The sequence below is a fragment of the Entelurus aequoreus genome, linkage group LG06, assembly GCF_033978785.1.
Source record: "Entelurus aequoreus isolate RoL-2023_Sb linkage group LG06, RoL_Eaeq_v1.1, whole genome shotgun sequence".
Lineage (NCBI taxonomy): Eukaryota > Metazoa > Chordata > Actinopteri > Syngnathiformes > Syngnathidae > Entelurus > Entelurus aequoreus.
In genome coordinates, this window is record NC_084736.1 from 84428704 (window position 1) to 84452586 (window position 23883).

Here is a 23883-nt window from a genome sequence, read left to right on the forward strand (position 1 = left end):
AAAGGATATCACCACATGGGCTCAGGAACACTTTACAAAACCACTGTCAGTAACTACAGTTGGTCGCTACATCTGTAAGTGCAAGTTAAAACTCTCCTATGCAAAGCCAAAGCCATTTATCAACAACACCCAGAAACGCCACCGGCTTCGCTGGGCCCGAGCTCATCTCAAGATGGACTGATGCAAAGTGGAAAAGTGTTCTGTGGTCTGACAAGTCCACATTTCAAATTGTTTTTGGAAACTGTGGACGTCGTGTCCTCCGGACCAAAGAGGAAAAGAACCATCCGGATTGTTCTAGGGTGAAAGTGTAAAAGGCAGCATGTGTGATGGTATGGGGGTGTATTAGTGCCCAAGACATGGGTAACTTACACATCTGTGAAGGTGCCATTAATGCTGAAAGGTACATACAGCTTTTGGAGCAACATATGTTGTTATCATGGACGCCCCTGCTTATTTCAGCAAGACGATGCCAAGCCACGTGTTACAACAGTGTGGCTTCATAGTAAAAGAGTGCGGGTACTAGACTGGCCTGCCTGTAGTCCAGACATTGAAAATGTGTGGCAGCTAAAATATGAGAAGGGAGACTGTTGAACAACTTAAGCTGTACATCAAGCAAGAATGGGAAAGAATTCCACTTCAAAAATGTGTCTCCTCACTTCCCAAACCTTTACTGAGTGTTGTTAAAAGGAAAGGCCATGTAACACACTGGTAAAAATGCCTTTTTTGCAATGTGTTGTTATGAGCAAAGGAATGGTTATAGTTTGCTTTGTGCATCATTTTAGCTGTTTGCAAATGCACCAGGTGGTTGAATTTAAATATTTCTGATTCAATAAATAAAGAGTTTGTATGTTCTCCATATCCAACGTTGTGTAATATTCTAACTGATCTTTTTTGTAACACAATTAGTGAATAAATTGTAGTTTTGTAATTATTACCCCAAATAATGCTTTATTCATTAATGAAATATTTCCTACTACTTTATGTTGTATATTTTTATATATATATATTTCCAGTTAATTGTATCAGTTTATTTCAGGGTGCACAAAGTCAGCTGGGATAGGCTCCAGCTCACCGCTGAGCCTAATGAGGACAAGCAGTAAACAAAAAGAATGGATTTTAATGCACAAATCTGCCAAGGTTCTCCACACAATTTATTGTTAGACTAATGAAAACAAAGTATAAGATGAAACTATATTTTTAAAAGAAGACCATGAATATAATTACAATTCTAGACCACAGTCCTGTGATAAAACATAGAAGTTATCAGCACAAATAGCCCTCACACATTGAGTTAAGTGCAATCCAGACACAGCGTCTGCTCTTATGTCATGTTTGCTACATTATAAATGGGATGACTATTTCTCCTGTGGATGCAGCATCAGTATTCTCCAGGCGCACTATGAATCAGCCGGGCCGGAGAAACCGCATGATTACTTTCATTTATCAAAAAGCGTGCGCCTAAAAAGCGGCAGCGTGACAGCTGCTGATAAACTTGCACAATTTCTTGCAGCATGTCTGACAAAGCAAGGCTGCTGCTGCTGTTTGCAAGCTATTAGGACATGTTGTGTTTATCCACAAGCCATCAGTTACAACTCTGCCTGTCCACCATTACATGGGAAGTGGACCTTGTCTTCTTCTACTCAAAACTGAAGCACTGCCTCATATTTATTCCAGAACACGATGCAGCTCCAGCACCCCCCGCCACCCCAAGCGGTAGAAAATGGATGGATGGCTGGATTAAAGCAATTTCTGAAGAAACTACCAAAAAGAGGTTTTGAGTGTCACTGCCATCTAGTGGTGTTAGCATGAAAGTGTGACTTAGAGGCGCATAGAGAGTGAGGGTGCTGGGGACTGCAAGTCCTGGTCCAGCAGGCGAAAGAGCATAGTACTTTTGTTGCGCTGTGACGTTTGTCCCAGGCAGTGGTAGAGCTGAGCTTGCAGGTAGTGGACGTCTCGCAGGCGCTCCTTGCAGTTGAGCTTGGAAAAATAAACTGCAGCCTCGTCTAGCATGTCTACCGCCGAGACAGCCACGCACAAATCTGGTAGGAAGAACATCAGGCGCAGCGTGTGAGGCCGGGTCACATGTAACTAAGGCAGGGGTCACCCGAGGGATACTTTGTAGGTCATATTGAGGGCTACCAGTTTGATGCACTCTTCTGATTTACTTTATTTCATTTTGAATGATATTAATCTATATGCACAAAGTGACCACATTAATAATGTCTCCAAATAATGATCAAAAATGGTGTAACAAAGTCGGAAACAGATAAACATCAATTGTTTCATTTTCATCATTCGTTCTAATTTCACAAGACATTTTTAAAATCATGAATTATGTTGCATCACATTTGTACAAGTAAAATCAAATATGAATTAGTCAATGGTAGTTTTAGTTAGGGATGACACTAGGGGTGTAACGGTACGTGTATTTGTATTGAACCGTTTCGGTGCGGGGATTTCGGTTCGGTTCGGAGGTGTACCGAACGAGTTTCCACACGAACATATTAAGTACCGTAATTTCCGGACTATAAGCCGCTACTTTTTCCCCTCGTTCTGGTCCCTGCGGCTTATACAACGGTGCGGCTTATTTACGGCCTGTTCTTCGGTGGTTTTAGTACGCAGGAGGAAGACGACGACACAATGATTAAAGACTGACTTTCCATATACCGGTAGGCTGGTTATTTTGATAACGTACAGGCGAGCACTTTGTATTACTTTGCACCGTTGTATTATTTGTACTCTGCACGAAAGCTGTTCGCCATGTCAAAGATGTGAAAGTTTGATTGAATGATTGAAAGATTTATTGTTAATAAATGGGACACTTTGCGTTCCCAAACAGTCATCTCTGTCCCGACAATCCCCTCCGTGGTAGCAGGAACCCCTATAGACTACGCTAATTACACATCAAAACCCTGCGGCTTATAGTCGGGTGCGGCTTATATATGGAGCAATCTGTATTTTCCCCTAAATTTAGCTGGTGCGGCTTATAGTCAGGTGCGGCTTATAGTCCAGAAATTACGGTAGCTGCCTCCACTTCCTTCTGCCTCTGTCTCTGTCAGTCCTCTACACAGCACCCGGCATTGTCCCACCCACACAACCATCTGATTGGTTACAAACAGAGCGGTAACAGCCAATCAGCAGTGCGTATTCAGAGCGCATGTAGTCAGTGCTTAGTGTTTAGCAGGTAAACATCAAGCAGCGGACTCTCCCCAAATGATAATAAACACATCCCAGTCAACTACTAGTAACATCACTATGAGCCCGTTGACCTTCTAGAAGTATAAAAGGCAGCTCAGCTCGCTCGCAGTCCTGGCTTGAGGTGAAGGCTAATTCGCTTTTAGCGTAACGTTAGCTCATTTTGCTGTGTGTGTGTTACGGAGAGCAAAGCCCTGTCTGTCTGTTATTTCACTTTATCTTTTTCTGTGTTGATTGAGCTGTGTTGAAGCAGCAAAGAAGGACATTATGTTAAATGAAGAGTTTCTGACTCTGATAGTTGATATAATAATGTAAGTGCATCATTAAGCCTACATGAACTCCATGGTGTTCAGGGATGAATAGTCTCTCCTATTGCTACTGTACCATTTTTTCAGCTCTAGTTACATGAATCATTAGTAATGCAGCAGCCTAGTTTTGAATGGCAGGGTCCCTGCTATCACACGTTGATAAAAATATAATATTTACATAATAAAAATCAACTACAGGCTTCCCAAATGCTGTAATAAATGATGAGTTGACTTGAAACTGTTTAATGTTGCACTTTTTCTATGTAGAAGAAAAGTTTTGTCATTTTATTTAATCTGAGCAACAACTTGAGGCAGTTTAATGTTGATTAACGTGGGCAGAATTATTATAGTGTTCCCAACGTTAAAAGGATAAAGCCATTGTTTACAAATTTGGTAAATAAATAACCCAAAAATGTAAATTTTGTTGTTTTCTTACTGTACCGAAAATGAACCGAACGGTGACCTCTAAACCGAGGTACGTACCGAACCGAAATTTTTGTGAACCGTTACACCCCGAGATGACACTATGCGCGTGTGGCGGGGGATGCTGCCTCCACCACTCATCTTCAAACAAAATATACATATAGATTTCCTCGGCATCTGAATACTTATTAACTGATACGGATCGTTAGTGTATTTAAGAAGTATGCCGCTAAAAAAATATTTAATGACAACTTTAGGGACACGTGAAATATAGCTGTGGTTTTAATGACTATTAAAGGGGACAAGAGCAGTGAACGCAACATTTAGAGTAGACAAGAAGTAGTAGTTCCCTTCTCTCCTAAGTGTTCAATGGCATCTTATAACGCGCTGAAATTCTAAGTTATTGAGGTCTCTGTCTGCGTGGTTCGCAACGTGATGTGTGTTCCAAAACTACTGATGAGGCCGCAGAATACCAACACAATAAAATACAATTTTAGACACAAATAACTGCTATTTTTAGAAGAGGCTCCAATGTGACTCATATGTTGCTGGGGTGTGACCTTATGGCCGTGGTGACCCCTGCTCTAAAGTGTGTAAAAGTTATAATGTGTTACCTGCTTGCCCTTGTCGGTTTGGCCTGAATCCAGCAACCGCCATCTGACAGCGGGCTGCCAGCAACAGGGCGCGCCCTTTGTCTACCAGTGCACCGTGTGCCAGGATGGGCTCGATGGCTTCATGCAGGACTAGAAGAGCCTGCTCGGGGACCCCCAACATCAACTACGGAGAGGGAGGGATAAAATAGTAAAGCCATTGATGAATAGGGCTGGGCGATATGGACGAAAAAGTATATCTCGATACATTTTTACTTAAACTCGACATTCGACATATATCTCGATATATTTTCCGGTGTAAGTATACATATAAAGATATTCATTTCTGAGCGAGAGTCACTGAAATTGAAGTGAATGACAAGTGTACTGTAAACAGTCAGTGGCACTTTTACTAACCCAGTTACCGTAATTATAACTATAAGCCGCTACTTTTTCCCCTCGTTCTGGTCCCTGCGGCTTATACAAGGGTGCGGCTTATATACGGCCTGTTCTTCTCCGACACCGACGAAGAGGATTTGGGTGGTTTTAGTACGCAGGAGGAAGACGATGACACAATGATTAAAGACTGACTTTTCATATACCGGTAGGCTGGTTATTTTGATAACGTACAGGCGAGCACTTTGTATTACTTTGCACCGTTGTATTATTTGTACTCTGCACGAATGCTGTTCGCCATGTCAAAGATGTGAAAGTTTGATTGAATGATTGAAAGATTTATTGTTAATAAATGGGACGCTTTGCGTTCCCAAACAGTCATCTCTGTCCCGACAATCCCCTCCGTGGTAGCAGGAACCCCTATATACTACGCTAATTACACATCAAAACCCTGCGGCTTATAGTCGGGTGCGGCTTATATATGGAGCAATCTGTATTTTCCCCTAAATTTAGCTGGTGCGGCTTATAGTCAGGTGCGGCTTATAGTCAGGTGCGGCCTATAGTCCGGAAATTACGGTAGTCAAGATGGGTATTAACAGCACTTTTACTAACCCAGTTAGTCATGATGGGTATTTACAGCACAGAAAATAAACTGTTTACGTAGCACAGAATTACATAACATAAATAACAATTTTAAATTCAATTTTTTCTGTCTTGCCTCTGGTGAGGTCGGTCTTTTCCTTTCCTTCTTCTCCCAGCCTGCTCTCTTTGTATTTGTCTTGTCTAAACTTTTTTGAAGCCTCTTTCTTTGCGCTGTCCTCAAATCTAAACATAAGACATGGAAATGATCAGCTGGACTCTCGACGCAATTGGCAAAATCTTTTCGACGAATTTGAGAGCACCCAGCATGGACGGATAGAACAGACAAGTCATTGTTTTGTCTGCTCGCGGAAAACCATACTTGCCAACCCTCCCGTTTTTACCGGGAGACTCCCGGTATTCAGCGCCTCTCCCGATAACCTCCCGGCAGAAATTTTCTCCCGACAAACTCCCGGTATTCAGCCGGAGCTGGAGGGGGCGTGGCCTCCAGCGGACCTGAGTGGGGACAGCCTGTTCTCACGTCCGCTTTCCCACAATACAAACAGCTTGCCTGCCCAATGACGTCATAACTGTAGAGTGATCGAGGGCGAGTTCTTGGTTTCTTATGTGGGTTTATTGTTAGGCAGTTTCATTAACGTCCTCCCAGCGCGGTAACAACACACAACAACAGCAGTCACGTTCAGTCAACCGTAAAGCAGTTCGTCTGCCATGAACAGCAATGTTGTGACACTCTTAAACAGGACAATACTGCCATCTACTGGATAGCCTCCAGAACACTGAAATTCAAGTATTTATTTTATTTATATGTATAATAAAATAAATATATATATATATATATATATATATAGCTAGAATTCACTGAAAGTCAAGTATTTCATATATATATATATATATATATATATATATATATATATATATATATATATATATATATATATATATATATATATATAATATATATATATATATATATATATAATATATATATATATATATATATATGTATATGAAATAATTGAGTTGGTGAATTCTATCTTAAATATATTCCCCTCTTAACCACACCCCAACCACGCCCCCGCCCCACCCTCAGTCTATAAAAAAACATTACATCATCACACCCAAGACAATTGGGCACACACGCACACACCCCCCTCCCCCACCCCACGCCTTCACCATTGCTTGTTTCCCCTTGGGGTGATGGTCGGATGGCAGCGCTTCATAGCAGCGGTCGCCTTCCAGGGCCCCAACTCTCCACCCCAGTTTGTCGTTTATGTGTGCATGGCATTGAGGTTTTTTCCCACTCCAGACTAGGCCCCCTTAGGAGCCCAGTCTAGATTGTATTTTTTTACTCATCTTTTTCCCCAGTGTTTTACCTTTTTGCCATCTTTTACGGGGCGCCTTGTGGCGACCCATCAGCGTTCCTGTTCTGTAACCCTGTACACTGTTTGTTCGTCTCACCTTCAACGGGTTTGTGCTGAAAACAAAGTTTCGTTGTACTTGTGCAATGACAATAAAGACCTGATCTGATCTGATCTAAATAAAATAGAAAAATATTATTTCTATCTAAAATAAATAACATATCGGTCTGCCGATATCGGCCGATAAATGCGTTAAAATGTAATATCGGAAATTATCGGTATCGTTTTTTTTTATTATCAGTATCGTTTTTTATTTTTTTATTTTTATTTTTATTTTTTTATTAAATCCACATAAAAAACACAAGATACACTTACAATTAGTGCACCAACCCAAAAAACCTCCCTCCCCCATTTACACTCATTCACACAAAAGTGTTGTTTCTTTCTGTTATTAATATTCTGGTTCCTACATTATATATCAATATATATCAATACAGTCTGCAAGGGATACAGTCCGTAAGCACACATGATTGTGCGTGCTGCTGGTCCACTAATAATACTAACCCTTAACAGTTAATTTTACAAATTTTCATTAATTACTAGTTTCTATGTAACTGTTTTTATATTGTTTTACTTTCTTTTTTATTCGAGAACATGTTTTTAATTAATTTATCTTATTTTATTTGATTCATTTTTTTAAAAAGTACCTTATCTTCACCATACCTGGTTGTCCAAATTAGGCATAATAATGTGTTAATTCCACGACTGTATATATCGGTTGATATCGGTATCGGTTGATATCGGTATCGGTAATTAAAGAGTTGGACAATATCGGCATATCGGATATCGGCAAAAAGCCATTATCGGACATCCCTAATCTTAACCAATCGTGACTCATCATAGGGAGCAACCAACCAATCATGGATGTTCTTTTACATGCAAGCACGTCTTGGAAGGAGGAAGGGGAGGCGTTTAGTAGCCAATGGACTTTGTGAGAGGGAGTGGGAAGCGGGGGAGAACAAGGAACACAACAAATAAGCGGTGTTTGGTCATTTTAACGTGACATTAATTATATCGATATTACGATATTTTCTTAATTCATATCTTGTTTAAAAATATATCGATATATCTTACAAACTCGATATATTGCTCAGCTCTAGTGATGAATACGACTTAAAGCAAAAGTGTTAGGACGGACCTGAGTGAAGGCCAGGTGCAGGAGGGTCTCTGAGGCCAGCGACTGGAGGTGGTGCTGTCGGGCCAGAGCTAAGGCCTGGAAGAGGAGAGGAAGTGCTGTGGAAAAGTCGGATGACTCCCAGTGGAGCTCAGCTGTTGAAAGCAGAACTCTGTGCGAGATGAAAAAAAACTGTTTTGCATTCCCATGATAAGAAGGACACGTAAATGTATTTTTAGATAAGAGCAGGAGTGTTTGTCTACCTGATGACTGTCTCTGTGCATTTATTCTTCTCGCAATGCGCCTGCAGTCGCTGCAAGATGCTGTAAGCCTCGGTGGTCCGACTCAAAACCTTAAGGACACAGACTTTCCTGGCAAAAACCAATGGACTGTTTTAACTGCAATGATAAAGGCGAGTTATAGTTAAAGGTGTGTGCCTTCCAATTACCTGTAGAGACCCTCTGTTTTGTTTAAAGCAGAAATAGATGGGACCAGTTGCTCTGCCAAATTATACTTTCCTTCGACCATGTGTCTCTCAAATTGGATTTTTATGTCACTCAGCATCCAGAGCTGCATTGGAGAAGAATGGATGCAAGTCATGCACAAAAAATACACATAGGCATCTCTTCCCAAATACATAGAGGTAAAGTGGGCCTCTGCACCCTTTGATTTTTCAGTATATGTTTTTGGTGGAAAGTTAGGACACCCCTGAGCTGGAACATACCTTGGCATGCTGTGTATGAGCAGGAAACTGATCTTTAAGATGCTGTAGGATGTCAGCAACCGCCCCATACAGGCCCTGTAACCCAAGCAAAGGAATAACAACAAGAACCGCTTAATGGTCGCCAAGCCGTCAATCGCAATCGACCAGTAGGTCTCTGGGATACTATTGTGAAAATATTAGAAAAAAATAAAATATATTAATATGACATCAGTGACACCCCCATCCAGAGAGTGATCAGCAGACCCGCAAACAGGCAGCCATTTTAACCCCTGAACACACCTTGCCTCTCCCTCTCTAGCCTCACATGCGGCGCTCCCGACACCACGGCCATATCCCCGAGCGTGGCTGCACACTACACCCGCTCGTCTTGGCGTGACGTGGACAAAAAATCTCATTAAGGCTGACTGCTGCAACACATCGGACATTTTCTAGCATCCAACATCAAACAACTCCCTCAACCACGATCATCATCGCTCACCTGTAGAAGCTAACAAACACCCGTGAACATTGCTCCAAAGTACGGATTTGCTATTGATTTATTGTGCATACAAAAGTCAACATTGACATGTGCAAAGGCTGTAATATATGATAAAACAAGGTGGCAGCTAAAGAAGGACTACCAAGTTTAGCCCGTCTTAATAACACACAGGAAAAACCCGCCAGGTGAACGGCTAATTTTACTACTGCAGACGCTGACGTAAGCTGACTCGTGTCCCAAATGTGACCAAAGATGAACAAATGTACTACAGCATTAAGAATATAGTGGCCATAAACAGTTACTTTTTTACAATTGGGGTGCTAAAATTGCGGCACAGGGTCAAATGGCCCCAAATGGCTTGTGACTCGTTTGTCAATGGCCCTAAGCATATTACAAAAAAAAAATAAAAACAGCAAAAATTGGGAAAACAGCTAGAAGCACAATTAGAAAGGAACAACATTATTGACAAAAGCCAATAGCAGCACAAAGCTTTGTCTTTAAAACATACATTTAAAAAAAAAAAACAAACTTTATTTATACACCATAAACAGTATGAATGTATATATATATGTATATATATATACACATATATTACATACATATATATGTGTATGTATTAGGGGTGTAACGGTACACAAATATTTCAGTTGAGTACGTACCTCAGTTTAGAGGTCACAGTTCGATTCATTTTCGGTACAGTAAGAAAACAACAAAATATACATTTTTGGGTTATTTATTTACCAAATTTGCAAAATCTTCCACCAAAAATATTTTTCTTAGTGTAATATTTGATGTGAAGTAATGGGAACCTTGGATAGGTCAATAATTCATAATAACATTGATTTTGATTCAATATTATGTTTTGAGCAATGACAGTTTGAAAGACAAAAAAACAGCTTTGTTTTATTAGTCAACATTGCAACTTTTTCTAAATGACATTTAACATTTAACCTTTAAGCTTTTTTATTTCACTTTTGTTATGTTTTTGTTTATTTGAATAGTATTTTTAGAATGTGCCGTGGGCCTTTAAAAGATTAGCTGTGGGCCGCAAATGGCTTCCGGGGCACACTTTTGACACCCCTGCTATAGATAATAAAATATTAAATGTATGGATAAAAATCAGAGCCTGGCGACGCATGCGCGTTTATCATAACTCTCTCTCTCTCTGTCGCTGCCCCTCCCTCACCAATGCTGCTGCATGCACAATTTGTTTTGTTTTTAACCCCTTCTTAACCCTGAACGTACATTGAAAATACACGCAACCCTAACTCAAAATGCCGGACATTTGAGGCATTTAAGAAAGTCCGCCCTGACAGCTCCGCAAAAGAGGACGTATGGTCAGTCTATCGTAGCCCGTTAGCTGCTAGCATGCCGTGTGTTGTGCCTCGGCGTGCATTGTTTACACAACGTGCGTTACGCTACTTAATATGTCCGTGTGGAAACTCGTTCGGTACACCTCCGCACCATTACACCCCTAGTATGTATATATATAAAACCTAGTTGACTTAGGGGTAGGTCTTGCTTAGTTTTTTGGCTGAGACGAGAGATCTTGGGCTTGAAAAGGTTGGGGACCACTGCGCTAAGGATAACTCATCTGTGTTATTACTTTCTCCCCATGCATGTCAGTGATGTACCAGCAGGGCATAAATCAGGCACAGGAAATTAAATTCAGAGTGTTACCTGCTCAGCGTGCAACTCAGCCAGATGGCAGAGAGCCACAGCAAAAGCCTCTGTGTTATTCTGCTGGACCCCGTAATTGACCGGCTCTAGGCTGCTCATGTGGAGAAGCAGCTGGGCCTGCTGCAGAGCCATGGTGCTGCATACGGGCGACACATGAATACATTGAGAGGATGAGAATTCATCCGTATGGAAGATAAATGATCCATTCTTTATGTACTCAAGATCACCCAAGTGCTACCTAGTTACGTGCATATATCTATGCATGCAACTTTTCAAATGTTCAAGAAGTCATTCCATGTGACTGTGTATGCAGGTGACAACTTTGTGATGGCAGGCAGGTGAAGAGTCTGACCTCTTGCCATACATCTTCCATATGGACGTCGTCTGAGCCAAACTGATCTCGATCAGCTCCGACAAGCTGTGCTTCCAGTGCAGAATGTCTGCGTCCTTCAGTGCTTCCATGGCCGTTTTACCCTGCGTGGTCCTCTGCTGGACCAAAGACTGGATGCGCAGAGAAGCCAGGTACTGTAGCAGAGAGAAGAGACAATCAGTCGCTCAACATCGACAGTGCACATGCTTCTTGTGTTGACTAATTAGGTGTTTGTTTTCTGTTTGTCGGACAAGTGAAAGATTCGGCCTCTGCCTCTATATGTATGAACTTGTACCATTACACCACCAGGGCATGTAAACAGGTTTGACCATGCTTGTTAGAAATCCATAAATGTGACAATTGCCCAATAACACTAACAATGCGCAAATACTGCACTGCAAAAAGTGAAATCTAAGTAAGATGAAATATCTCAAATAAGGGTGATATTTGCTTATTTTCTGTCTGATAAGATAATTCTTCTCACTAAGCAGATTTTATGTTAGAGTGTTTTACATGTTTTAAGGGTTTTGGTCCTAAATGATCTCAGTAAGATATTTAGCTGAGATGTGATGACCTATATTGAGTAAAACATGCTTGAAACTAGAATATCAACTGTTGCAAAGCTGTGTCATCAACACTCACAAGTATAAAACTATTTTTCTAAAGTAATAATTGCATGAAAAAAAAATCATGACTTCGACACAATTGTGTCTCATAACTAAAACAGATGACAGCCAAATGGACTTTGCTGTTTTATTTTCAATGAAACAATAGAGAAGATGTACTCATGTAGTAGTACAGTTGGCACAGTACAGTAAACTGACAGGTAATATTTAAACAATTAACATTTCTAACAATTTTGAACAGAAATAGTTCATGCACATTCAGATGAATTCTTCAAAATGACAATTAAAAAATGTTTGGCTGGGGGCCGGGCTGTACATATGCGCACTAATTGACTGAAAGAGCACGCACTTGGCGCGATGATGTCATGTTATCCATGGAAAAATGCCTTTTTAGACCATATGATTTGCCTGAGCGGCTAGGAGACCCCGAGAGTAACAAGCGCTTGCCTTGTTGCCTTTCCATTAAGAACAATAAACTAGTTTTTAGTATAAGTTTGCTGGTTTCAAGAAATGTAATGCCGAGCGCATATCATTATGTCAAGATAATGGCACTAGCATTTACCTCATTTAAGAATATTTTTCAACATATTGAGCAAAAAGGTCTCATATTTTTTTTTCTACCAAGAAAAGTGCACTTGTTATTAGTGAGAATATATTTATTTTAAGCTATTTTGGGATTCATTGAGGTTAGCTAATTTGACTTGTTTTGGAAAGTCTTGACAAGCCAAATTTTCTTGTTCTATTGGCAGATAATTTTGCTTAGTTCAAGTAAAATACCCCTCATTTTTGTATTTTTTTTTCTTGTTTTTGAACACTGACTTTTTGCAGTGTGTAAAGGCTTAGGAAAAATAACTCAAAAGGGGAACAGCACTTTTTTTTTTACATTTTGCCTATCATTCAAAATCTTTATGTATAACAAGTACACAAATGGTTTTCTTTTTTAATGCATTCTAATTTGTAAATAAATGCGAGCAAAAGTCAGCTAACAGTGGAGCCATTGGCTCGGTCTATTCTGCTTATAAAGCGCTGTAAAAAAACCCTCCATCAACGTTTTATATAGTTTGCGCTTACACCATAAGTACCGTATTTTTCGGACTATAAGTCGCAGTTTTTTTCATAGTTTGGCCGGGGGTGCGACTTATACTCATGTGTGAAATGATTAACACATTAGCGTAAAATATCAAATAATATTATTGATGTCATTCACGTAAGAGACTAGACGTATAAGATTTCATGGGATTTAGCGATTAGGAGTGACAGATTGTTTGGTAAACGTATAGCATGTTCTATATGTTATAGTTATTTGAATGACTCTTACCATAATATGTTACGTTAACGTACCAGTTGCTTATTTATGCCTCATATAACGTACACTTATTCAGCCTGTTGTTCACTATTCTTTAGACATTTTAAATTGCCTTTCAAATGTCTATTCTTGGTGTTGGCTTTTATCAAATACATTTCCCCAAAACATGTGACTTATACAGTGCGACTTATATATGTTTTTTCCTTCTTTATTATGCATTTTCGGCCGGTGCGACTTATACTCCGGAGCGACTTATACTCCGAAAAATACGGTATGCCAGTCAGCGTTGAACAATACATTGTATTTGGCTGATTTAGTGCAACAAAAATGAATCAGAAGTGCTAATAATGGATATTATAGAAGCATATATCAATGTTTACATCCAGAGCAGCCATCTTTGAAACCAACTCGGGGGGTGGTGAGAATGCTCTGACTTTCTGAGTAGGGAATCAGACCTCGAGGGGCTTTCCAGAAATTCCGCTACACCTCCCTGATACCGAAGTACATGTCAAACTACTTCCTTAACGTAAATGACCGCCATAACCACAACACCAGGGGGAGCTCCACTAACCACGTTAAACCCAGATTCCGAACTAACAAAAGGTCTTAACTCATTCTCTTTCTATGCCACATCAATGTGGAATGCGCTCCCAACAGGTGTAAAAGAAAGGGCATCTCTATCCTCCTTCAAAACCGCAATAAAAGTTCACCTCCAGGCAAGTACAACCCTAAACTAACACCCTCCCCGGATTGCTAATAATCAAATGTAAACAATCAAATGCAGATACTTTTTCTTTTTCTTATGCCTTCTGATCTCTCTCTCTCTCTCTCTCTCTATGTCCACTACTTGATGTCCATACCCCCCCCCACCCCCCCTCCCTCCACACCCCTGATTGTAAATAATGTAAATAATTCAATGTGATTATCTTGTGTGATGACTGTATTATGATGATAGTATATATGATAGTATATATCTGTATCATGAATCAATTTAAGTGGACCCCGACTTAAACAAGTTGAAAAACTTATTGGGGTGTTACCATTTAGTGGTCAATTGTACGGAATATGTACTTCACTGTGCAACCTACTAATAAAAGTCTCAATCAATCAAAACTCGTACATTCCAACTTCCCAGTACAAATGGAACGCACCATTATTCCCACCACGGGTGAGAAAGGTTGTTTGGATTGCTCCATATAAAACTATGCACAGGCCTAACTCATACAATATATAAAGTCATTGACTAACGATCCTCCCCATCATCAAGATGTGAGCATTCTTGAGAAACACAACTGCATGGATCTTTAAAAAAAACAAACACCTGTCCTTATGTATACAATTATGTTTAGCCTTTAAAAAATACCGGTAATACATGTGTCATAGTAAATTATGCAAATAATACAATGACGTCATATTGCGGACACACAGTAGTCTCCACAGATAGATTGTTGTTCTATGAAATAAAATATAGAGATGACCACATTCAAATCAAAGTGATAAAGTCATCTGACACTACTAATTAAAAACAAGAGTAAAACTAACTTTTCATTACAGCCTTGTCAGTCAGGTCACGCAGCACTCACCGGCAGGCAGAAATGAGCAGCGGTTTTGACAGAATCCAATGTTAACGCAGTGGTGTCTGATCCTTTCATCTGTTCCAGTGTGGAGAGCCAACTCTGTCGCAGGATACGAGAAGATTAGTAGAGGGAAACTGTACACAGGTGCAAGGTTGGAAGAGTTGTTTTTACCAAACAATGCTGCAAGCAGACGTGATCATTGGACTCCTGGGCGATGCGGATGGCCTCCTGCAGAGCTAAATCAGCCTGCAAGCTAGAGCAGGGAAAAGAAAGTAGCTGGAGAGATGAAGCAAGCAAGTCTTGTCTAGTTCTAGTATGCTATACGCACTAGTGTCCAAAGCGACAATGAAGGCTGGCTAAGTTGAGAGCAGCGTAGCGGAGACTTCTGCCGTAACCTTCATCTCCGTTGCTCTTCCCCTCGTTCCCAGACAAGATGAGGCGGTCAAAATAATGTAACAGACTATGGGCGGAGAGGAAGATGTCTTGCACTCTGATGCTGTTCAGATAGTTCAAGTAATGCTGAGGAAAGAGGAAGCACCAAGTGTGAAACTTTTCCAAAACAAGGATGACTTTTAAAGGGGCTGTTTGCTACTTGCTCAAAGCAAACTTTTTTTCCCACACCAAAATAATAGCACCACTAGCTAGCTTATGTTATGGGATATGTATTGTTTGCTTTTTAACCAATATTAGTACCAAATCATTACCTAAAAAACAGTACTGTCACTTAAACGGTGCCCGAACAGGTACTTAAACATGGAAACAAGCAAACTTCTGCAAAAAAAAAAAAAAGTCAATGACTTTAAATTTCCATGGAATTTTGTGATGTTCAAGTTGAACTGACTGGTAATTTAAACACTTTAATTAGGTGGCGACTTGTCCAGGGTGTACCCCGCCTTCCGCCCGAGAGCATCTGAGATAGGTTCCAGCACCCCCCGCGACCCCGAAAGCGACAAGCGGTAGAAAATGCCTGGATGGATATATAAACTACCATATTTTTTGGAGTACAAGTCGCTCCTGAGTATAAGTCGCACCGGCCAAAAATGCATAATAAAGAAGGAAAGAAACATACAGTATATACGTTGCATTTTTTGGGTAAATGTATTTGATAAAAGCCAACAGCAAGAATAGACATTTGAAAGGCAATTTAAAATGTCTAAAGAATAGTGAACAACAGGCTGAATAAGTGTACGTTATATGAGGCATAAATAACCAACTGCTATGTTAACGTAACATATTATGGTAAGAGTCATTCAAATAACTATAACATATAGAACATGCTATACGTTTACCAAACAATCTGTCACTCCTAATCGCTAAATCCCATGAAATCTTATACGTCTAGTCTCTTACGTCAATGAGATCAATTATATTATTTGATATTTTACGCTAATGTGTTAATCATTTCACACATAAGTCGCTCCTGAGTATAAGTCGCACCCCCGGCCAAACTATGAAAAAAACTGACTTATAGACCGAAAAATACGGTAGTCGCCGACATGTAGCGACAGAAGTAAAGAGTCTTTAAACAAGAGTGCAGTCTACAATAATACCAAAAATAAATACTAGATTTCTTGCCAGTTGTTTTTAATAAAGAGTGTCTAAAAGGATTGGAGCAATCTCAAGGAAAAACTAAATCTCAACAAAGTACATTGTACAATAATAAGCAACAATTGAAAAATAGAGTAAATGGGTTATATACTTGTATAGCCCTTTTCTACCTTCAAGGTACTCAAAGTGTTTTGATACTATTTCCACATTCAGACACTGATGGCGAGAGCTGCCATGCAAGCAGGCATGTGATTTGACCACAATGAAAAAGACGGAAAAAATTTCCGGGGGTCTGGGGGACGAAGGCCCCCAGCCAGGTCCCTACCCTGGTGGGGGGACAAGGGGGGCAACGCCCCCCGAAGCTCCTGGTTTTTCACCAATTTAACATGCTAAAATTAACAAAGACAGCACCATTTGAAGAAAATATTTTAGTGTTTAAAGACATGAAAACATCATTAATAGAACATGCATAACCCAATGATCCTAATGAATCACTGTATATGGTTCAGTCCCAACAGTATTTAGTCACTAATATTTACATCTTGTGTTCATTTCACATCCACAGGTGTCACATTGATCAGTGATATTATCTACACTTTATTTACAGTATTACCACATTACTTCAGTTCATGTAATGTAAACATTTCATTCTTTTCGCCAAAATAGGATATACATTTATGAAAATAATTAAACATATTTAGTATTGTTTACTCATATTTGAAAATAGGAAATAATAATAATGTGAGGACACTGACATATTGCATGAAACAAGTGTGAAAATATTTACCTTCAAGATTGTTACACCACTGACAATAGTTTCAACAGACTACATAAGAACTTAATATTACAAAATAGTATTATATGCAAATTTATTTCAAATAAATTGTTAACTAGAATCAATAATGCGACTCTTTGAATTTCTGTAATTTCATAATATATTTTCACGTGGCTTTTTATTTTTAGAAAAACCCATTTATATTTCGCAAAGCAATAATTGGTTAATATTTCAAACAAACATGCGTATTTCGCAAGCAAATATTTTTTAGCTTACCTCATTAACAACCCTGTCTGCAACTGAAGTGGGTGGATCTTTCCTCTCCATGTCTACGGCACTTGTCGATGTAAACAAAGGATGAAGTCCGTAAGCTTTGCTCACTTTCGGTTGACATCCAAAAGTACCAGCTAGTGAAAAGTTTGTTTTCCTTGCTTCAAGTTGCTTCATATGTTTTTGGCGTTTCGCATGTACTTCCAAAGCCTTGAAACCTTGTGATCCATAGTCAATATTATCATGACACCACGTGCACAAAACCGTTCCGGGACGATTGATTTTCCGAATAAAATCACCGAACAAAGTCGTAACTTCCTTCTTCCCAACAGTATCAGTGATTTCCCTTTGCATCCAGTCCCATCCAAACTTATTTTTGACATGTTTATCAATTTCTTTTACTCGTAAAGCGTCCTTTCTCTCGAGAACCGACATTGTTTACATATGGTAAATGGCGGTATGATGACGTTATTAACGTCATAATTCATAACAGACGTCCTGATTGGTCACAAGGAACATATCGACCAATCAACTACGGCGTAATATAAACTACGTCTCGAATCTTGATTTATGGTCGGAAAAAAAAACCGAAAAAATGGGAGATAATTTTTTTTCCCCCCCGAGATTGAAAAAGACGGAATTCCGACTTTAGACGGAAAAATCACATGCCTGTGCAAGGCCCTAACCACGACCCATCAGGAGCAAGGGTGAAGTGTCTTGCTCAAGGACACAAGGGATGTGACCAGGATGGTGGAGGCCGGGGATTTAACCTGGAACCCTCAGGTTGCTGGCACGGCCGCTCTACCAACCGAGCCACGCCTAAAATGCATGCATCAAAGCAAATAATGTCATGATGTCATATTCACCCCACCCCTAGCTATGCCTGTAACCACGCCCCCATCTAGGGGAAACCTGTAATATATTAATCAAAATGTCTATATTTTTCCCAATTACTAACTATATTGATTACAAATTTCTCGTTGGCCAGAGGGAAAAGTAGGGTACACACGTACACGCAGGCGCACACTAAAGCGGCCTCAGAGAAGCAACTAAAACCTTACAGTTTTATTCTTGTTACCATAGAACAGGGGTGGGCAATTAATTTTTACCGGGGGCTGCATGAGCAACCCGAGCACTGCTGGAGGGCCACATCGACAATATTTCAATTAAATTTTGCTCAATATTATTTTTGATATATACTGTAAGATAAATAATAATAATAATAGTAATAATAATAATAATTAATAATAATAGTAATACTTCAACATAGTGTATGTAACAGCATTCCATGACTAATATAAATAAATTAACATTAATAATAAATGACAGTAAAATAAGCACACGTATGACTGAGGAGTCATAGTGTAACTTTGTGTGATGTTTGAGTTGTCCGACTTTTTGTGTGGCCATAAACGCACCAGTGGTTTAGTGCTATGCGTGTTGGTGACAGATGACAAGTTGGTTTTGGTCTGGTTTGTACGGCAGAAAATGACTAGTTTTTCGAGATAGAAGTGTTTTACTTATGTTTTTGGTGTGGTTATGGCCGAATATAAACAGTTTTGCTCAATAAAGTGATCGATATAATTCCTGGCCTCGAAGCATCTCGATAGACGTTACAATAATTGAACGGTGTTCAATTGAACGGTGTTGACGAACACCGTTAGGGCCGCTTGTTGTCACTGTCACTCAAAGTTGCATTGCAAAATTACATAGAATAAATATGTTTATTTTGTTTAGAATTCAGATGGGATTTGATTTGGTGCGCGGCATATATTTGCTGCGCGCAGCAGACGCTTGAGCAGTGTGCAATTGCGCAGGCACGCACCTTAGAGGGAACGTTGCATGGCAGTCCATGTCTTGTTGGAAACACGCCATTCTTCATCAACTTTTCTCTTTTTAGCGTCTCGGGTGTAAACCGTGCATCACTTGTCGCTGCATGTGCACCTTCACTCGCAGGTTACACACTGACACACGCCCATAAATAATAATTTTCAAAATAAAAGCAGCACAGTTGTATTGCGCGCACGACATAGATGTTTTTTCAACTTTATTTTGTAATTAATGATTGCAGCTGTTCACATTCACTCACAATCACGCACACGCATACGTCCACACGGAAGTAATACAAATAACGATTTTCAAAACAAAAGCAGCACCGTTGTATTGCACACTCGACATAGATACTTTTTAAAATGTATTTTGTAATTTATAATTGGCCTCACGCGGGCCGGACAGGGACGCACAAAGGGCCGGATGCGGCCCGCGGGTCGTAGAATTCCCAGGTCTGCCATAGAACATGGCTTCCCAAACTGAAGTACATGTACCACTAGTGGTATGCGGGCTCCATCTAGTGGTGCGCCAAATAATCAATTAATTAAGTATTCAAACAGGATGTTACTGTTCAAACTGTGTGTAATGTTACAGTGCACAAAAATATTAAATATACTTGTTAAAAAAAACAACCTCTGCCTTGTTTTAATTAATATTCAGGCCTACTACGCTACTGTGTTTTATTGTTAGTCATTACGGTGGTACTTGGAGAGCCAAGTGTTTTCTGAGTTGGTACTTGGTGAAAAGTTTGAGAACTACTGTCATAGAATGATAAACTTTGCCCTATCGCTAATTTAAGCTGTCAACAAACATAACTAATGTGTGTGCCTTACATGAGGTGTAGTTTACGTGCTCCAAGGCAAAAGAGGGCGGGATATAACACTTTAGAAAGCAGCCGCATAAAGGTTGCAAACAGCCCCTTTCAGGATTCTTACCGCCTCAGCAAAGTCTGGGTTAAACTTCAGCATGTTGTTGAGCTCCTCCTGCAGCACAGCAGGCTTCAGGGCTTTGTTTTCATCATTCTTCAGAAGGTACGCCTGAGAACGTACATTATATGCTCTGTGTGCATCTTGCTATCAAACACAATATAGATGCTCCAATTGGTGAGTTTACAACTCACCTGTCGTGCAAGAAAGTACTCTGCTTGCTTTTGTGACAGGGGACCTCGACTTGGAGTGTTTTCCTCCCTTAAAATAATGTAATCAGGTTAGCAACCATCCTGATCACAACAACATCATAACAAAAAGATTAGTACAATGAATCTGTACTATACTTTGCTAAATATATTTGCCAAGTTAAAGGGCACAAACCACATGTAGCTGCAGAAAATGACTTGGAAAGGAACCAAAGTTTAGAGTATTAATAAAAGGATGGCAAAACAAACCGGATTTCTGATTCGTCAAAAGGGATGTCCCCCGCCTCAGTTCGGTCACCGACAGTATCTTCAGCGCTGGTGAGGTCCATGTCGCAGTCATCCACAGCCATTTCCATCAAACTCACCTGGCCCTCAGTGGGCTTGGGGTAGTGGCTGTGGTAGTAATGCTGCAGGGACTTGTACAGCTTGTACACCTGACTGAAGGAAAGCTTGTTGTAGGCCAGCAGCATGTGTCTCATGAAGAGACCTAAAACACAAGAGAAGTAAGTTTGGTCGCTTCAATTTCTTAATGCTTTGCACTGTTACCTACCCACGACACTGGTTTTGTATGCCTCTGAATCAAAAGCTGTGAAAGGAGTGGGAAGAGTCGAAAAGAAGTGTTCCATGTCTTTAAGCTCGCCATCTACCATTTCATGGAGCCTTTGAAGGAAAAAAACAAACAATGCAATTACTTGCTGCACGATTAGTCGACATTGAATGGACATTCATGTTTTGATTAGTGCAATAACCTAACTAGGGATGATGCTCCAACCCGGTTTTCCCGGTTGTTCAATAAGAAAAGAACCGAGTCCTCAGACTCGAATCCCTTATCCGTTATCGAGACCACTATAGTAAAGAAAAAGAGTTGGTTCTTTATTCGAATCCCTGGGAACGAATCCCGTACCGACAAGAAATGCCCCGTAAGACATCACAAGAAATGACGTCACGTAGCTCAGTCATTTGTCACGGTGGGGTGCAGCGTGCTGCGGTTAGTTCCCGGGACGCAAAACTGATGGCTCCGGACGAAAGCGTGCAGGTAGGAGATGATTTATTTCTCATAAATCATACACATTACAACAGACAGGAACGAAACAAAAGGAAAGCGTGCCGTTCGCACGAGAAGCTAAAGCAAAAACTTACTTAGCACAGGAATACTAGAAGCTAAGGTAACTTTAGCACAGGAATCATGAGCTCGAAAAGCAGAATGCCAACGTAACTGTTGCAAATGCAAACAATGAAGCCACGACGAGTGAGCGGAAAAGGCAGGCTTAAATAGAGTCTCTGATGAGCAACAGGTGCGCGTACAAGGCAGGTGAAAATCATAAGTAACCATGGAGACTAAAACAAACCCCCGAAGTGTACAAAACAACTAAGGAAGTCCAAAACCAACAGAACATAACTAAACAAAACATGATACGACCACATCATAACACATCACAGTTTCATATCATTTCCCTTTACAGGAGTAGGAAGAAGTAAAGCTTATTTAATCCTACCCCTTTCCCACTTCATAGCGTTTACAAATATATACATCATTTACTGACCTTTTTATAATAAAATATCTGTGAATTAGTATATACAACAGTTTTGTAATATGTAATTAATTAATTCAGTCATTAGTAATATACTGAGATGAAGAATATCAAAGTGCATCCGAACATGACATGACAATCAACAATGTCCCCACAAAGAAGGATAAAAAACAACTGAAATATTCTTGACTGCTAAAACAAAGTAGATGCGGGAAATATCGCTCAAAGGAAGACATGAAACTGCTACAGGAAAATACCAAAAAAAGAGAAAAATCCACCCAAATAGGAGCGCAAGACAAGAAGTAAAACACTACACACAGGAAAACAGCAAAAAAGTCCAAATAAGTCAGGGTGTGATGTGACAGGTGGTGACAGTACACCTACTTTGAGACAAGAGCTATAGTGATGCATGCTTGCTTATGCTTTCAAGTCATATCCAACAAATGCGACAACGACTTTTTTGGTATTTAGCAAACCTGATTTTGACGGAATATGCAGTTTCAGGGCAACACTCCTCCACAGTCTTGAGGAACTGGCCAAGAGTCCGATCTGAGCTCTGAAAGCCAAGACGAGCCATATGAGACAAGAAGCTTTGACAAGTGCAGAGAATGACACATGACCATATTAGGACACTACCTGCTGCAAAGGTAAGATGAGCTTGTTCAGTCGTCTTCTTTCCGGAAGTGTGATTATCTTCGATGACGTCATCTCGTACAGCAACGCCAGGACGGAGATTTTATAGGGAGTCACCCAGTCTTTGATGCCGAACACGTTAGCGTGAACAACGCCGTTTGTCATCATCGGGTTGAAATACAAACTTTCATGCACACTCGCCATTCTTTTTTTGTTTAGTTTGAGGTGCTTCTTTGCTCGGGTACTGGTGGCTAGCTAACTAGCAAGCTAACACTCATTAACATGTATTAGGCGTCTACAATGGACTTGTTAGCTTGGAGGTAAGGTGTCATATTTCCGTGGATCGTCTGCGTCTATCTTCTTAAATATGTTCAATAGTTTTTAACTATTTCACATCCCGACAAGTTTGTTTGCTTTCAAACCAGCCTCCTCTTGTCCACTGAAATATACGTCACTATGACGCTTTGGGGCGACGTTGCCAAATCTCGCGAGAGTAACAAGCAACCGCTTGTATGCAAACAAGCTCATCCATAGACATGTTCTAAGGGTACGCAGCATGGAGCGCTACTGCCTACTGGCGCTGACGAGACGCGGGGCCGCCATCTTGGAGTGGTGATCAGTGCAATTCATTTGGCAGGAGCAATTAACTGTCAGCACATTTAATTCATTTTACCTCACTGAATACCACTGATTTTCACGCGCTTTTTTGTCATATGTGTAGCTATGACAAAGGACACATGTTTTATTATTCATAGTTTGCTTAACAATAATAGAATATTATTACATGCTATAAGTGACCAGACATCCGAGATCAAAACTGGGAATATAATCCCAGAGAAGGGGGAAGAAAACGGTCAGCTATTTTTTAAATTGAAGAAACAATATGATTAGGTTATATATACATGCGTATATCCTACATAAACAATGTATGAATACATTATATATCTATATATCTTGATCCATTAAGAGCAACATGAATGTGATTAAATGTGCATGCATCATTGAGTTGATATTTAGAGGTTGTTGAATATTGCATGTAGATAATTTCACTATTAAACACATTTGACTTCTTTTTTTTAAAATAATAGTGTTATTTTATGAAAATACTACTTGCAAAATGCTACATGTTCAGCACCCTCTTCATACGCACATTGTCCGCAAGATGGCAGTACTGCACTGCTCACCGTGTCTGGCTTTTTCATTTGGTCTATTGATGACATGTGGCGTTGCACAAACACACGTGCACAGGTATGAACATGCACTAATAAGACTATATTTGCTTGGGAGCCCACAGTCGACACACGCTGTCACCTTAACTTAACTTAAGTTAATTTAACACCTGTCTGAGTGGATAT

At 40.0% G+C, this 23883-nt stretch overlaps 1 protein-coding gene across 3 annotated transcripts; it reads right to left on the reverse strand.

Annotated features, from left to right (window-relative positions):
- Window positions 1–1097: 1097 nt before the first annotated feature.
- Window positions 1098–23035, reverse strand: anapc5 (anaphase promoting complex subunit 5). Of its 3 annotated transcripts, none has more exons than XM_062049711.1 (17): window positions 22532–23035; window positions 22372–22451; window positions 20914–21023; window positions 20613–20850; window positions 20349–20415; window positions 20164–20265; window positions 15134–15324; window positions 14977–15058; window positions 14812–14904; window positions 11279–11451; window positions 10927–11062; window positions 8769–8843; window positions 8493–8614; window positions 8308–8415; window positions 8069–8216; window positions 4541–4703; window positions 1098–2042 (listed from the first exon to the last, which is right to left on the reverse strand). In XM_062049711.1, the coding sequence occupies exons 1-17, from the start codon at window positions 22730–22732 to the stop codon at window positions 1819–1821; spliced, it is 2313 nt and encodes a 770-aa protein (XP_061905695.1). In that variant the 5' UTR covers window positions 22733–23035; the 3' UTR covers window positions 1098–1818. The 3 variants fall into 3 exon arrangements, with proteins under 3 accessions (XP_061905695.1, XP_061905696.1, XP_061905697.1); XM_062049712.1 differs by having other exon boundaries at window positions 1098–2039; window positions 22532–23033; XM_062049713.1 differs by lacking the exons at window positions 22372–22451; window positions 22532–23035 and adding an exon at window positions 21504–21595.
- Window positions 23036–23883: the final 848 nt, after the last annotated feature.